Genomic DNA, 16,635 nt, shown 5'->3' on the forward strand with positions numbered 1-16,635 from the left:
CCACCGCACCGTGCACTCGTCAAGTGCACGGTGTTACTCCCAACGCCTTCTGCTTCGCGACATTCACCGCGCGTCAGACGCTCGCATCACGGCGCGTAACGAAGCTGTGGCGTGTGATACAGCTCAGTACAACTAAAACACGCGAGAACGCCGGCGGCGGGGCGGAGGAGCCGAGGCGAGGGCCACGTACCGAGCGGGCAGCGGCCGCCGGCGCTGCTAGCTCCCGTGCGCGTGCGACATGTCCCCGGCGCCGCCGTCCCGCCGGGGCCCCGCGAGCGGCGGGCCGGGGGGGACGCTCTCCGAGGCCGGCGCGGCGACGCTGCGGCCGTTACGGCCGTTACGACCGTTGCGGCCGTTGCGGGTGGGGGCGGCTGCCGCGCGCGGGCCGCGCGGAGGGGGGAGGGTGTGGCGCGCGCGCGACCCCCGCCTGCTTCTCGCGAGACTCGGAGCGGGAAGGGCGGGGGAGGGAGCGGGGGGGGGGGAACGGAACCGGCAGCCCCCGCCCCGCCGGTGGGACTCACCCCCGCGCGCCCCTCCCGCCGCCGCCCGCTTCCGCCTTCCGGGCCGGCAGCGGAAGTGGGCGGCCCCACGGCGCGCCGGCGGAGGGGGGAGGGCGGGCGGTGGCGGCTCCCCCCCCCCCGCGGGGGGACGGGGATGGTACGTCCCACCCTGGGGCGGGGGGGAGGGGGGAGGCGGGAGCCGCCGCCATTTTGTGTGCGCGGGCCGCGCCGCTCATGGCGGCGCCAAGCTTCGCCCGGGCCGCTTTCCCTCTCCCAAAGCCTCCTGTTCCCCTTGCCGCCTAGGAAGGAGGCCTGGGAGCAAGGAGATCCGCTCTGAAGCGGCATTGCTCTCTGCAGGTCTTCCCAGTCCAGTGCTTCCAAGTGATTGCCGTTGCAGGGAACCTTCGTTCCCGCTGTTCCTAGGAAGCCCAGGCCTAGGAGGAGGGGAAATGAAAATAAAACCTCCTTGGCAGCTAAAGGGATGAGCACGGAGAGGTAGCACGGAATAAAGGCATAGCAGACACGGATAGAGAGGGAAAAGCCTCGTGGAAGTGCTRTCATAAATACAGGCTGCTTAGCTGTGGCCTCAAATACCAGTGTTGGCCTCAAAAACTCCTGCAACGTGTCAGAAACAACAGTATTTCAGGTGGAACAAAAAAACCAAAGCGAAATGCCCCCCGAGTGCCCCTGTGAGGCACGGAGACGCGGAATGGACCGGACCGGGAGGCTGGGACGCTTCTCCTTCACGATTTWCACTGAAGGATTGAGCAGAAGGGCCTACGAACTTGCGTGCGAATTTGCTCTTCGCAGTGAAGGAGTGCGTGGAATGGGTTTGGACATAGTGGGGGTTAATCAGTGCTGCTCCCACATGCTAAGGAGTATCTCTGTGGGACGTCAGAACTGTCGACCCCAAAGTCTGCCTTTTATGAAGGAGACATTTARGAAAGTTGTCTTTAAGGAAGAGACAGGAAAGACATGGAACAAGGATTGGAAAATGAATTTCTTTCATCTGTAATGACTAAGAGGAGGTGTTGATGCATCTCAGTAAGGGTTTCCCTCCCCGCACCGCAGACTCAGCCCGTTAAGCTTAAACACATCAAAATCTGGGAGCAGATAAATTGTCCTAAACGCTAGGCCAGGGCACCACATCTGTTTGACGAGGTTCTCCCTGATCTTGCTCATTGTTGTCCCAGGACACACAAAGCCTGACAATTCCCGTGCAGTCCTGTTTATCCCACATGCTGAAGTTAAATGCAAAGTAAACRTTGTTGTCTGGTCTCTTACAGACCTTGTTTAGACTTCTAGGCAAGCGGCCATCGGTCTGTATTATATAATTTGGAGATAGTCTCCAAAGCCCTTTCCTTTTTATTGCAGGCCCATCTGCTCCCACACAGGGCTTGCTCTTCATCCCGAGGATCTAGGAAGTGTCACTTGCTGTGTGGCCAGAAGAACGGGACGTTTTCTATCCCGCTTTCTCAGCAGAAGTGGCCCCGTCGAGTGAGCAGGTTCCTTAGCTGTGTCCTTGCTTCCTCCTTTCTCCAGGGTGAGCCAGGGGTGAGTATTCCCAGATACTACGCAAGCCTAATGGTAACCAGTGACTCTATTTCCTCTTCTCCACTGTTAATTAAAATCACTTCAAGTGCTTYGTTTTAAGCAAGTTAAGCAAGTTTTAAGCAAGTCCTGCCCCATAACACTCTCTCCGTTGGAAAATACCCTGCCAAAGGGAGAAAGGATTTTTGTTTTTTCTTTTTYCCCCCCCAAATACTTCCTTTAGGATATTTGGTGGAAAAGCCTGCATTCCTTATCAGGGTTGCTATGGAGCTACAGAAACCTTACGTGTGAGCAAACAGCAGCAATAAGGCGTTGCTCTATAGGCACCGTTCCTTTTTCCTGTCTTTTCTTGGGCATAAAGACACATGATGCAGCTGCCCCTGCTCCTGAGCTTGCTGGTGGGGCTCTCGCAGTGCCTGGTGAGGTGAGTTTTGGGGAGCTCGTTGCTGCAGGTGGGACCGCTGCCTTGTGGCCACAGGGAGCGGGATGCTCCGAGGCTATGGACACTGCTTGGTTTCTTCCTTTCTCTTCCACATTATAGCAGGTCAGGAAAGAAAATTCCCTGCTATTTTTTTTCCACAGCAGTACAAGTAACTGGGAAAGGGTCTAGCAATTCAAGTGCTGGATTAACACTTACCAGTCAGACTTGCAGGCCCTATTTTTTCCGCAGAGAGGCACAAATATTCTTCAATACCTGTCTCAAATAGGCCAGCAAACCATGCCCAGAACGAGTTTGTTATGTGTGCTGAGCTTTTGCAGGTGCCTAAGACACCTTTTTTACAGTGAGGTGACATTGGCCCTCCTGTGAACATGGACAAGACCCTGAGCTGGCTCTCGCCGTCCCTTCCTTCTCCATGGATGGGACTCTGCACAAAAGTCTTGGGATGTGCCTGTGGCCAATGTACAGCGTGCTGGGTGCTTCATCATAATAGACACTTTTGGAGGTAGAATTTCAGAAGGATACAAGGCGATAGGTGTTTCAAATCCACTCGCTTCCGAGCAGAATTGGAGCACCTAAATCCACGTATCCGGTGAGGTCTATGGTAAAGGACCTTACAGTGATATCAGCGTGGGGGTGTACATGGGCTTCGTTAAACCCGAGCCCAGCTTCYTCGTTTGCTGTTCATTTATCTGTGTCACACCTCTTGCTGCTTAGGGTCCAGCTGAAGAGATCAAAGTCGCTGAGGACCAGTCTGGAGGAACTGGAGTTGCTGGAGGAATTCCCCAAAAAATCCCCTTCAAATGTGGGCTCCAAGCACCTCAAACCTCCTGTCAAGATCATCACGGACCCCCTGAAAAAGTACATGGATGTAAGTGTGAAGGAAGGGAATTTCCCTGCCTACTTCAGGGAAAAAACAGGGGTCCCAACAGCAGTCTCTAAAAACAAAGAGAGGATGCTTTAGTTATTTTTCTCCTTAAAACTAAAACTTCTTATCTCATTTTTTATCGTGAATGTTTCCTCCCAGACAACTGATTGTGAAACCCCTGTGTTGTGAAACACGGGGAAACAACACAGTTCTCTCCGTGCTTCCACCTGGCACATCTTCTGCTTCCATTTCTCCCTTGCTGCTTTGTGGAGGCTACAGTCTGCTTCTCCCAAATCCCTTTCTACCTGCTGCTTGTCCCGTGGGCAGAACCCAAGCTCCGGGTGTGCAGCTCATGAAAAGTGATGGGAGAAGCTCCTCTGCAGAGGCCTTTCCATCTCCCTCCACGTGGCTGCTCCTTTGAAACCTTCCCGTTTCCCGTTGACAGATTGAGTTTTTCGGCTCCATCTCCATCGGCTCCCCACCTCAGGAGTTCCTCGTGCTCTTCGACACCGGCTCCTCCTACCTGTGGGTGCCCTCGGTGACATGTGCCAGCAAGGCCTGCCGTAAGTGCCGGTCTTCACACGCTGCTGGCGAGGAGGTTGCCACCGGCTGTGCCCGGAGCTGTTTCTGGAGAGGAAACTGCTCTGGCCACGCTGCTTTCCCGGTGTCTGGGAGGGCAGTTCATGGTGTTGGTGGCAGAGAGGCCCCTGAGACAGGGCCTAAASAGTGCAGTGAGGAGGAGGCAGGACACCAGAGCATCTGTTCCCATTTTGGATACAGCCTGAGGCCTGGCTCTGCCCGAATGCTGCGGGATGGACGGTTTGGTGTGGCCACCACACACAGCACTGGGTCCTGGCGGTCTGGAGTGGAAACGGGCTCTCCGTGCCATGTTCAGRGGGAGTAGAAGAGCTCCTTCCCTCTGGCACCTGTGTCCATTGCCCAGAGAGAGGAATGAGGCCCATCCTAGATTCTAATCAGCTTGTGGAGGTCTCTGTCCCCCTATGTGCATCACCTGGTGAGCTACAAGAATTCTAAAGGAGCTACCTCCAGTTCATCTCAGACACACATAGACACCATGTGTTCACTTGGGAATTGCTGCCAGTCTTGGGCCATAGCAAAGCATAAAATATTCCATAAATACAGCAGTCCTGCCAGCTGCAGCAGCCCCCAAGCCTTGACCTTTGTCTCCATGGAGTGTCCAGGTTCTGACCATGCGTATCTTCTGYGTTTGTAGTCACCCACAACCGCTTCAATCCCCGGAAGTCTTCCACCTACAGAGCCCTCCACCAGCCTGTCTCTATCTCCTATGGCACTGGCAGCATGAGTGGATTCCTGGCCAATGAAACCGTGCACGTGAGTCAAATGATGAGGTCCTGCTACCTGGAGTGGAAGCTGGAAAGGAGGAGGGAGTGTAAAGGCAGCTCAGATCTGGGAAAATTTTTCCATGGATGGAGGAATCAACAAAGCCTGGTTCTTCTCCGGAGCTGTGCTACGTCTCCAACTGCAATCATCACAGTTACTTCCTATCTGYCCACCTGACAATACCCCCTTTTATGTGGAGGGAGTCAAATCGAGCATTATTCAACTGAAATTAAAACAACAGGCATTAAAACCTCCTATTTTCTTGCACTGCAAGTTGAACATAAGCGTAAAGCCTCTCGGGATTTTGCTCAACATCGACCGTAACCCATCAGTAATAGACTAACSTGCACCCRAAGTGTCCCAACRCACYCATTCCGTTAACTTTAATCTGCTTYTGGAGAACAGGCAGAGATTCTCTGTGTTGTTTGGTGCCCTCTGCTGCCGAGCAGAACGAAAAGAGTCTCCAGCCTTCCTCTGCCCTCAAGTGTAGCCCCGTGGCAAGCAGGGCCCCCAGCCACTTGCTCTAGGCAGGGTCTGTGCCCCTGCCCTCTCCTCAGCAGCGATCCTTGCAGAGGTGGGATATCACRGAGCTTTGTGCTTCGTGCTCTGCCCAGCCCCGTGCTGAGCTCGCGTGAGGCACAGGGAAGGTCRCAGACTTCTGAAATACTCCCAAGGATTTCCCACTCCCTTTAGTAGGAAAGGATACTATTTTTCTCCCCCCTTTTTTTTTTCCAGAATGCAGTATGACTCATTTCCTCCGTTTCTCTAACAAGGTTGGAAGCATCCAAGTGAGCAACCAGACCATAGGCCTGAGTGAGAGTGAGCCTGGCGCCTTCTTCTACTATGCACCTTTCGATGGTATTCTGGGCCTGGCCTTCCCCACCATCGCTGCGCCCACAGCCGCCCCTGTCTTTGACAACATGATGAAGCACCACGTGGTRTCTCTGGCCCTCTTCTCTTTCTGCCTTAGCTTGTAAGTTGAGACTGGAAGATCCCCTTGGCCTCTAACAACGCACATACTCGTGTGGCCTATCTCTCAGCAGTTGTTCCCAGGGAGGTGTCCGTCAGAATTCCCAAACTGCAGGCAGCCCTTGGGTGAAGAATGGGAGATGTTYAAGTGTAGTCGCAAGCCGCACATTTTGGGGGAGCATGATGACCAGTGGCATAAAAGGCACACTTGGAAAATGTGAGAATCAGGGAGAATCATGGGACGAATCAGGTTTATGGAGTTCAAGCATTGTGGGAAACGTAAGCTGGTTTCACCTTAGAGCAGCACTGATTCCACCACCATCGATTCCGTTTCTTGAAATAGATGACAGCAATCTTAGGACCATGTGAGAAAAAATGCAGCTCTGAGTTACCCTGGAGTTCCCCACTTGTAGTCTTTTTCCAGCGTTTTATGTAATTGTGATAAATGCTTAAACCAACCACTCAAGATCTTTCTGCTGTCCTCTCCGTCTCCTGTAGTGAGAAAAACAAGAGTTTTGTGACGTTTGGAGGCATTGATTATTCCTGCTTCTCCGGGAAACTCCACTGGATCCCTCTGTCTTCTGAAACTTACTGGCAAATCTCTATAGACAGGTAAGTTGTGCTCTTCTCTGTACAACTTGAAGCTTTTGGGGCAGAGAGGCATAAGCAAGATATCTAGAGSAAACAAAGGAAGTTTAACTTAAAAATGCACGATATAGAGACATGCGAGAAGCCCTGCAAACACCTCGCGCAAAACGTAGGCAGAGGGCTTATGAGGTGAGAGGCTGGGAGAGCAGTTGCCAACTTCTCCACGAGAGGAGCTTGCTGTGGTGTGCTCACCTCCACAGAGCAACCCATCTGTAGGAATATCTGCACCAGCTGGAACTTAGCACCTCGTACGGATGCATTTGCAGCGGGCTTGAGGAACAATAGATAAACCTTTGGCAGCCAGGTGAAATTTCCCCTTCTGACCATCACTAAAGATTCCCCTTGGGAYTGAGGTAGCTAGTGAGCTCTAACAAGACCAGAGTTTCCTGGGACTTCATTTTCTAGGATTATCATGAAAGGCCGGGTCGTTGCGTGCCCGAGGGGCTGCCAGGCTGTGATCGACACCGGGACCTCTCTGCTGACTGGGCCCCTCGGTTCCATCATTGCCATCCACGACCACATCGGTGTCAGCGAGGACTCCAGTGGCCAGGTGAGAGCACCGAGGAGGGCTGGGTAGGGGCTGAGCTGGGCACTGCACAGATCCCACTCTAAACGGAGCAGATTCCCAAGTCTCCCCTAGGTGTCTGAGCCAAAAAAAAAAAAGCTTCTTTCAGATCGGAAGCTGCCACATTCATTCCCTGAAAATACCCCACTGTGTAAAAATTATTGGCCACCTCGTGTAATAAATGCACCTTGCCTTTGTTTGCATGATATCCTCTGGAAAGGTTGTTTGAAGTGTGGCTGTTTTTGACCCCTGCGCATTCCCTTTTCCCTTTCAGTTTGTGGTCAACTGCAGGGCCAGGAACCACTTGCCTGACATTGTCTTTGTCATCAATGGTATCAAGTTCCCCTTACCTGCCAAGGCTTACATTCAGCAGGTGAGTGCCTGCCCAGAAAGCGACCTTGGGTGCTGTTTTGGAGGACTGGTACCAGAAGCCACCACACTGTTTGCACGGCTTGCTTCCCTCTCCCATCTCATAGCACAAARCTGGAAGGACAAAAGAGAGAGATGGTCAAACTATTTTTGCCTTCAAGGCAAAACAAGGGACCTCAGGATCTCCCCAAGGACCTCCAAAAGCAATAGCCCAAACTGAGGGGAGCCTAACTGAAAAGAACCAGGGAAAGAGAGGTAGACATTTCGGTGGCTGTCACCAGGAAAGGGAAATTCAGTGGAACGGGGATATTCAGCCTATTTAGCAGGAGGTTACGTGAAGCCATCACATTGCAATGTGCATGTACTGGGGGGTGAATGCCAAAAATGAGCTCTTYGGAGGAAAAGAACCCTTGACTCTAGAGGCAGCTTGCGTTTAGCATGAGCCACGAGCACTTTGCAGCTGAAGAAGGGCAAAGAGAAAGCCCGCAGCCGGACTAACAGCAAAATCCTTCCCTTAGGAATTAGCCCACCAGATTGAAGGGCTGTGCCAGGTGAGTGCTCCAACTGTTGTCTGGCCAACACACACTGCCCTGAGCAGGTGGCTGGCAAGTGGCTGTTCAGACTTCCCTGTAGTGGACACACGTGTTTCAAGGTGGCCAAGCCCTGGGCCATTTTCATGCATTCATAARGATAGATATTAAAGATTTTAATGCACGTGAAGAGTAATCTTGCAGTGCTTCCGGATAAAGGAGCTCAGATTAATCRCTGGAATTTAAGCTGAATGTTCACACGAAGAATTTGCAGGTGCGCCAAGGCCATTGCAGGAGTGGTTTGGAAGGCTCTTTCTTCCCTGCCCAGTCTGAAGAGCTCTGGATCCTCGGTGAAATCTTCCTCTGCCAGTACTACAGTGTTTTTGACAGAGCCAACAACCAAGTGGGCCTGGCCCGTGTGCCATGAACGCGGTGATAGCCCAGCACGATTGGTGTGTGCGTCTCTGGAGCCTCTGTTACATTTAAATATGAGATAGTCGCCCCGTGGGGTTGTGTGCTCCTTCTTGACCACATCCAAACAGTCTTGGACTTGCGACAAAGGTTCCTGTGTTATTTCCAAAACCTTCAGACCCTCCCTGCTTGCTCCACGTGACTGCTGCACAAGCTGCCCTTACGACAGCRCCTCAACTGGAAGTCACGCTGCTCTCTGGCACCCTCGTGCGAGTGGAGGCTGCTTGCAGAGCAAATCCCAGCCTGCTTGGGTATTTCTTGCCAGACCATGCTGCTTCTCTTCCATATCAATCAAAGRAAAATCTCGTGAGTTACTCTGCAGGTTTGATCTAAGCAAAAGCATCTTCTATTCGAAAGTCATTTTGCACTCTGAAGCTGATTCCTTTCAGCCTTAGCACATTTCTCCTGTTCTTAGCTTTCTTAGTGMTGCTTGACATCTGTTCTGAGGGGTTTCTCACGTTTAATTCAGTTGCTCCTTCCTTCTTTGTGCAATGATCTATCAAAAATCAATGACTTTCTGAACACAAACATTCTTTCATTGGCTCACAGTGTTGGCGTCTGTTGAAATAGAAGGAGCTAAAACTCAAAAACTGAGTCAAACACTTCCCTTATTTTGACAAGTGATTTGTTGCTGGAAAAGAAAAAAAAAAAGGAAATTGTGATTCTCAGTGGCTTTGTGACTTTGCATGTGTAATTCTGTTTCAGCAACATTTTTATGCAATAATGGGCCTGCAATATGAATAAAAGAAAGCTTTCAAAATTGCTTCAGGTCTTTGTTTCACGGTACAGTAAAGGCCAAGGCCGAATTTGGGATAAAAGCTGAGTGTTTAGATGAGGGTATTTTAGAGAGTATTTTAGATGAGAGTATTTTATATAAACACCTAGAGGCCGTATATCATCAGCATATAAACACAGGACATAACTTTATGGCACAGCAAAATAAGTAAAAGAAGAAAAAGGACTAGGCGTTCAACTGTTGTTACAACAGACTTGTAGTCACCAGCACCTGTGCAATGCTCTAGAGCTGCTCTCAGCCTCTGAAAAGTTGTTCAGGAGACTAAATTCCTAACGTAAGGAACATAAGGCAAGTTTTCTGACACTCAGGAAACACTGCTACCTACGGGCCAGGAAAAAAACATGCCTAGAGTCCAAAATGTTGAGTTTCTTTTTTTGCTGCATACTGTGGAGCTTTGACAGAAGCAATTCTGGTCACTGTGAAGGGGGTTTCGTTCCTGAATGTGTTCTTTTTGCTGAGCTGCACATCTGGAACTTGGGGCTTTCTGCCTCTGTTCAAAGTGATCACCCAGCTCTGACTGTTCACGTGGAAACAAGGCTGTTGTGTAAGCAAGGGCTGAGGGAGCCTCCTGGATTCTGCTCGCAGGTGAACGCTTTCCTGAGCAATTTTATATCTGAGCGTGATTAAAAAAAAAAATCTTTGAAGACCTGTTTACTTAAAGTAGCTTAAAACTGAATTCCAGTTTACAAGATCTGAAAAGGTGACTTTTCRTGTGCACGAGAAACAAAGGCAGTGGAGAAATAAACCCGATATCCCTTCATTCAAAATGCAAATACCGCAAAAAGCAGAGGAGRAATGCAGATCAATCCTTAGTCTTCAAAATTTCCCTTTGTAGAAAATTAGTCTAAAAAGCTTTCAGTTTGCTGGTGATGCGCAGGCTCGAACACTGTATTTCATGACAGTTTTTCAACAGCAGCCCTTTCTCAGGAAAGGGGGCCTTGCAAGATTGGCTTTCCACCAAAAACAGAGAAGACCAGATGAAACTGCCAGGTGACAGCAAATTCCAGCGCTGATCAGTGAAGCACGATTCATTAACTTTTGGCTGCAAAATTGGAATTTAGCACTTGAAATACAAGTGCAGAAACACATTTGGGTGTATCTCAGCATTACATCACATGGGCCGGAGCACACGCGTTTTGTGAAACAAACATCTGAGCAAATCTCTCTCCCCAAAATGGAGAAAATCCCGTGTTTTTTTCTTTAGTAACAATGTTTGAGCTATTATTATACTAAGCCCCATGCTGAGAGAGAGATGGGGGCACTGCCTGAACAGAAATGTGGTGGAACAGAGGCAGAACTTCCCAGGAATCTGTGTCATACAAATCAAGCCTGAACGAGGGCAGACTGCAGAGCTGACCGTGTACATATCGTTAGTTCCTAGTTATAGGAAAGCTAGTAAGGTTTCCTAGTAAGCTAGTAAGGTTTCCTAGTAAGCTAGTAATGTTTACTGTGCTTTCAGTAGCCATCAAGGAGCAGCTGCAAACTGCTTGAAGTAACAGAAGTGAGAGAGACCTGCACGAGCACGCCAGAAATCTATGTTCAGCTCCCAAACGTCGGCTGTTCAAAGGATGTTTGAAGCCTTTCCAAGAAAATGCCACTTGGTACTCGGAGCAGTGGTGCCTGCCTGCTTGTCATAGTCTTTACAAGGGCCATTGCCTCCGCTGACAGAGGTCGTGGCGTGACATGTTTACTGATGTACAGAAAGCTGAGGGGAAAACAGCACAACCCCCTGATTTCTCTTGAGAAAGGTTTCAGAGAGGCAACAATTAAAGAAGCTTAATGTCACAGGTAACATTTCCCTAACATTTCCTAACACTTGGTCTCTCCTTGGTCTCTCCCTAACACTTGGTCTCTCAACCAAGTTGCTATTTGGTCTTTTTGCCCAGGGAGTGGCACTCTTTGTGCCTCTTTCTCATTAATTTGCAATATGAAGCCCTGCTCTCGGACAATCCAGGGTGGAGGCCTATGTAGCAGCTATTGATCTCACATGGAACCACATTGCCCCCACTGGGTCTGAAAACTGGAAGGTTTTGCACATCAGTCCCCATGATCCCAAGCATTTTCCTTTTCATAGATACAAGTGAAATAAATAAAAGGATGAAAACAGATACAAGCATCAATATTTTCTCTTGCTGAACCTACCAAAGCACAGATCCCTTGCTCAATATCTGCTGTAGCTCTGCGGTGGAGGATCCCTGGAAACTCAACTGAGCAGATGAAGAATTTAAAGCACAGATCACGCTGTAAGACTAAATGTAGGACTGTTACTTACTTAAGGACACTCTTAAATGCCACATATCAAAACCCAGGACATACGTGCCTCTTGAACTATACAGCAGGACAAAGCAGCTAGAGCTGAAGACCGAAGGATTTGTGGTGCCAAGTTATTTAGATCTTTCTCCTTATATCTGATCTGTTTGCTACTCCCCCACCRCTTTTTGAGAAGCCTGGAACAGGAAATGGAAAATAAACTCCGCCAAAATGCATATTTCACCACAAACACCTGGAGGCTATCAAGACATCTCACCTTTCCCTAGACCAGTTCCAAAGCTCTACACGGGAGCTGCGAGATAAACCAGCAGTAATGGAAACATTATGATATGCAATGTGGCAAGGACAAGCCTACCTGCTTCTGGATCCTTTCGCTGGTCTGTTCCTTACCTTGGTTGGTATTGTTCCCCACCTCATAAGGGAGAACTTGGTGTCCTTCACCTCAYCGCTGCGTATCCCCAGCAAGGCTAGACTGCACAGGAGCAAGGCTGAATAACTGTTAGGCAATCTTATGGCTTCCCCTGTTATTCCAGGCACAGGAACTGCTCCTGGGGCAGCTCTCTGAAGCTACTTGTTCTTGGACAAGCCCCCCGAGGGTGCCCAGTGGAAAGCTTATGCACTTGTCAGCGCTGCTTTGGTTACACAGCATCTTGCAGCGATATAAGGAGCAGCAAGCAGCCCTGCTCTGCACGTACCACAACCCTTTCCTTCCAGCAGCACCTAGGTGTGAGAAGCCTTTGTCAAAGACCTCATACATCTTCATTTGTTGGTGCTTCCCTCAACACAAGGTAAAGAGAGAAGAGCCAGGAAAATGGGTAAATCAGGGCTGTGGATGTGCCCTATATACAATCAGGGTTTGCCACACTTGTGTGTCCAGGACACTGGGCAAATCCCTGCTTGCCCGCCCCAGCTGCAAGCGCGGAGCAGAAAGAGCACTAAAACCCTCTTTGCTTATTCTGTCCATTGCAGTGGAAGAGCTTTTGCCCAGCAGAACGAATCCCTTCCTCTGCGTGCGGACAACATCCYGTATGCTGGGGAAAAGAAAGAGAATTTCCCCTGGGTGAATGTAAAGACCCCCACTGAAGGGGGTCAGGTGGCTAAGGCRGTTTATCAGCCCAGCTGCATGTCTGCCTAGGCTCCGATCTGATTAACTTCTGTGAATAAACATTTTAATGTAGCAAGGACATGTTTGCTCCAAAACCGATCCTTTGCTAGGGCTGTTCCTTATCATAGCTAATATTCATCAAGATATGTTGCCGTACTTACACAGAGCCCGGAGTGTAATAGACCCAAAAGCAAAGTAAATGTTGTTGTCTAATCAGCGATTTTCTCTGTAGTTTATGAGTAAGGGTAGGACACAGGCACGTGGCTTGGCGGCGCGAGGCCACCAGCTAACATGACGCATGGGCTCCGTGCTGGGTTTTGATGTTATCACTTGTTGCCAGATCCAAACTGTCACTTTCTGTTTTGCAGGTCAGCCAAGATCTTCTCCTTTCCAAACCCAGGAGTTAAGGTGAAGCCATTGTAAAACTTCCCCTATAGCCCAGGAAAAGGAGGGKTTTTTTTTATCCCCTTTATTCTATCCYGTCAGAGCCTTCCGGGTTCTTATTCACTTCATTTGCCCCGATGCATTTTATCATTTAGCTTCAATTCTCATTATTCAGAGCTGGACTGAAGCCAGTACTTGAGGGAAGAGAGCCAACCCAGTCCTTATGGTAACCATCATCCCTCTTTGTGGATAGACAGCACCTTGGCAGAGTTGTGGTCGCAGAGCGTATCTCGGTAAGGCACCTTGACCTCCCCATGCAGCATCCAGTCTGCTAACAGAGAACAAGGTTAGAAACCTCGGGGAGTAAGTGTCCTGCAACATGCTTGTTTTATGGTAAAATAAAGCTGGTATCTGTAATAGATAAAACAGGGGAGGCAATGGCTGTGTTTGCCCRTTGAATGTTGCTGCAAAATTAAGAAAATTTGACTCCTGACTGTGAAAATTTGACTCCTGGAGTTAGGCGGTCAGTCCTTGTATGAACCCACGGGCTTATTGCAGTGTAATGGTCACTCACAGCTCCAGTTCCTACCAAAGCCGGGGGCCTGGTTCAGTGACCTGTGCGTGGGTGTCCCCTAGCAGCTCAGGGCGCCCACCATCACACTATGGACATGCCCCTGCACAGCATCTTCCGCAGGAGTGCAGCTCTCCAAAGCAGCCCAGGTTTCTCCTACAAGAAGCAGATCTTTAAGGCCATCACGTTGCTGGCAGCTGGAGCCTGCAAAAGTCTGYGCTTAGGCAGAGCAGAGCCAATATCCTGCCAAGGAGCCGGCAGCCAAGGAGAAGGGATGGTGCCGAATGCTGAACTTGGTCCTGCAGCGTTCACTGCGAGCTCCTATTGCCACGTTATCACTTATCATAGAGACCCTGACAGGCAGGATCCTACTGGAGAGGAGCCAGTTTTATTACTGCACAAGTCAGGAACCCAGATTTGTTTTTGTGTCAGCATAGTGATACAGAAGGTCTTTGYCCAGATGGTCTTCCCATAGTAGAGCAGAGGAACTAGGGAAGGCCACAGCTCTTCCTTTGGATCGTGTAAGTAAAGCATATGATGGCTTCATGAATGGGGCTACTTCACAGAGAGTAGCTGTGTATGCAGAGAGCCCAGAAAGTTGGGTTACAAGGCCTAAAAACAATGACTTTCATAATACCAAGGCAATATGAAAGAAGGAGCATCGCTTTGAGGAGGAAAAAGATAAACACGATTAACCTGGGAAAATCCTTTAACTGAAGATGGATGCAAAAAATATGTCTTGGCTTCACTGATGAGAAGGAAAACAAGCTTCAGCTCAGGCACTGAGCACGGCTGATATTCTTCCAGACGTCMGAAAAAGGAGACTTCACCCTGGCGCCTGTTTTCTCTGCTATAACGGCTCACCAAAGGGTCTGCAGATAACTTACAGAGAAATGCAAAACCTGCCAGCAGCTTTTGAGAGAYGATGCAGGAGTATTGAGCCTGGCGCTGGAGAGACCTTGACCTACTGGTAGTCATAAGCCTCCTGTATCATTGCAAGAGTATTTTCTTATTATATTGTATTTTCTTCTTATATCATTAATTACATTTGAATAACTCCAGACTTGGGGTGATCTCCTGATGCTTGTTTCTGATCAGTGATGGTTTGTTACACGAATATGGCTTTCTCCACAGACTCTCCGTGTTGAAGACCTTCTCCACAGGACAAGGATCCCGCTCTCAGCTGCAGGTCCTACGCTCCTCCTGGCCCAGGAGAGGTTTGGGGTGGATCTGGAGGTGGAGCAGAGCTTGGTTCCAGAGCTCAGGATGCCCATCAGAACAAGCAGGTGAGGCTGTAGAGCTACCCCGTGATCCACAGGCAGCAGCAGCAGCCAACTAAGAGCAGTGTTTATGAAATACTCTTTGTCCCTAGAAATACCATGAGTAATAGAAAGCAAAGAAGTAGAGAGCTGGCAACAGCTGAGGTCGTGAAGATGAGGAGAGGTGGAGGGAGATGGAAGGAGGTAAAATTAAYTGAACCATAGCTGTCCTTGGGTGCTCTCTGCCACCCATTGCTCGGCATGTCCTGTTTCCTGCATTTCACCGGCAGCAGGTGAAAAAACAGGGAGCAAATATAACCCAGCACATACGACCTCCCCGTCCTTGGATCGCCTTCACCATCAACTTTGCTGCTAAGGGGCAAGGGCCCAGCCTGGTGCTTGTCWCCGTTAACTGCTCTCATTGTGGGCGTTCTCCCTCTGGCCACCCCCACGTGTCCCTCATGTCACATAGGGCTAAGGAGGTCCCCAGGCCTGACATGTGTCCCCTGCCYGTCCTTCAGTTGTCCTCAAGTATCAGGCCACCCGACGGGTGCCTGGCAGCGCTGTATGTAAGGTGGAAATAATGCCTGGTTTGGAAGTCGCTTGCCTTCCCTGTCCTCAGTGTGTTTCAGTGCATGGACAGGTCCCACCAGCTCCCTGAAAACTGCCCTCTAAAAAAAGCTGAAAAATGAATCCAAAGGGGCCTTCCTGTCCGGAGCAGCAGGGAGAATAGCAGCTTGTGCTGTGTTCCCCACATCCCACCTGGAATTCTCCCACTCCCTGCAGACTGCGACCATCTTTGTGCCCCACACGGCAGCAAATATTGAGGATGGTCAAACCTAGCAGCAAAGGGCTGTGAGGTGTCAGGACATGAAGAACAATTTCTGTGCCAGCCCCCATTTCTCCACAGGTGCCACGGYGATGAACTTCTGCTTTGCATTTAGCAGCGTTCCAGGGATGATCCGCACGCCTGCCTTTCTCCCGACCCCAGAGCGCAGCTTTGCCGGGGCTGTAGCAGATGTCATCCCCTGCCGTGGGGCTGGTTGACCCTGCTAAAGCCAACTGAGACATCAACACCGTTATCTAATCACAGGTGGGAGTGCTGTTGACTTGCACAATGCCACAGGTAGTCAGGTGGCAGCACACAGAGGTCTTCTATACACCTGGGCCTGAAGGGTTCAACCCAAAGGTCCCAGTAAGGGACTTCCCACAGGAAACAAGTGACATCTCCTATCTCTCTCCATGCCTCCRAATCACGCAGCCCCTCCTTGCCCAAGACATGTCGGGTGGACGCAGCCCGGCTGCCCACCCCCAGCTACTGCCCCTGCAGGCTGGTTCCCAGCTTGTCCCCATCACCCATGGGTCCCCAAACCCATGACCTCCCTTCCCCATTTAGCAGCATCAACACTGGCAAGCACCCGGCCCCACTCCACRGTCACTGCTCTCCTGGGAGATGAGGCTCCCCGGCGCTCTGCAGAATCACGGGGACGTTATGTTGGAGATCATCAAGATCTCCAAGATCTCAGCTTCAAGATCATCAAGTCCAAGAGGAGGGCTTGTCGGCAGTGCTCAGCAGAGGGGTCCTTGCCCACACTGCCTGCTCCTGTGCATTACAGGCACGTAAAGACGGGCAGCCCACCAGAAAGGCTCTGCATCCCAGCCTGCTCCTGCAAGCCCCTTCCCATCACAGCTGGAAGACTTTGCTTCTCCAAGCTGCAGCTGTCAGGGGCAACCCCTTGCTGAGGTGTTTCCCTAGCGCAAAGGCAGTGGAGATGGAAATCTGTTATCTTGATATTCCTTCACATCTCCTTTAAGGACATAGTGATAAGTCCCRCTGGAGCAGTTTGCTTTTCTTATCAGGGATACTGACCAAACAAGAGTGGCTTGGTGCGCTGAGTATATAAGGAGTGGGACATGCTTGTTGCTCCGCATTCAGCATCTCTTTCTCCTCGCTCCGGCGCTCGAGCGTGAGGAGAC

The 16,635-nt window shown here is 50.3% G+C and overlaps 1 protein-coding gene across 1 annotated transcript; it reads left to right on the plus strand.

Moving 5' to 3' along the window:
• Nucleotides 1-2,419: 2,419 nt before the first annotated feature.
• LOC112952716 (pepsin A-like) lies at nt 2,420-8,490 on the plus strand. The gene is made up of 9 exons (XM_026045619.1): nt 2,420-2,475; nt 3,208-3,361; nt 3,804-3,921; nt 4,593-4,711; nt 5,494-5,693; nt 6,188-6,301; nt 6,743-6,887; nt 7,177-7,275; nt 8,076-8,490. Exons 1-9 carry the CDS (start codon nt 2,420-2,422, stop codon nt 8,226-8,228), a joined length of 1,158 nt encoding a protein of 385 aa, XP_025901404.1. The 3' UTR covers nt 8,229-8,490.
• The last annotated feature ends 8,145 nt before the right edge of the window (nt 8,491-16,635 follow it).

The sequence above is a fragment of the Nothoprocta perdicaria genome, unplaced genomic scaffold, assembly GCF_003342845.1.
Source record: "Nothoprocta perdicaria isolate Ctin4 unplaced genomic scaffold, notPer1 scaffold_405, whole genome shotgun sequence".
NCBI lineage: Eukaryota > Metazoa > Chordata > Aves > Tinamiformes > Tinamidae > Nothoprocta > Nothoprocta perdicaria.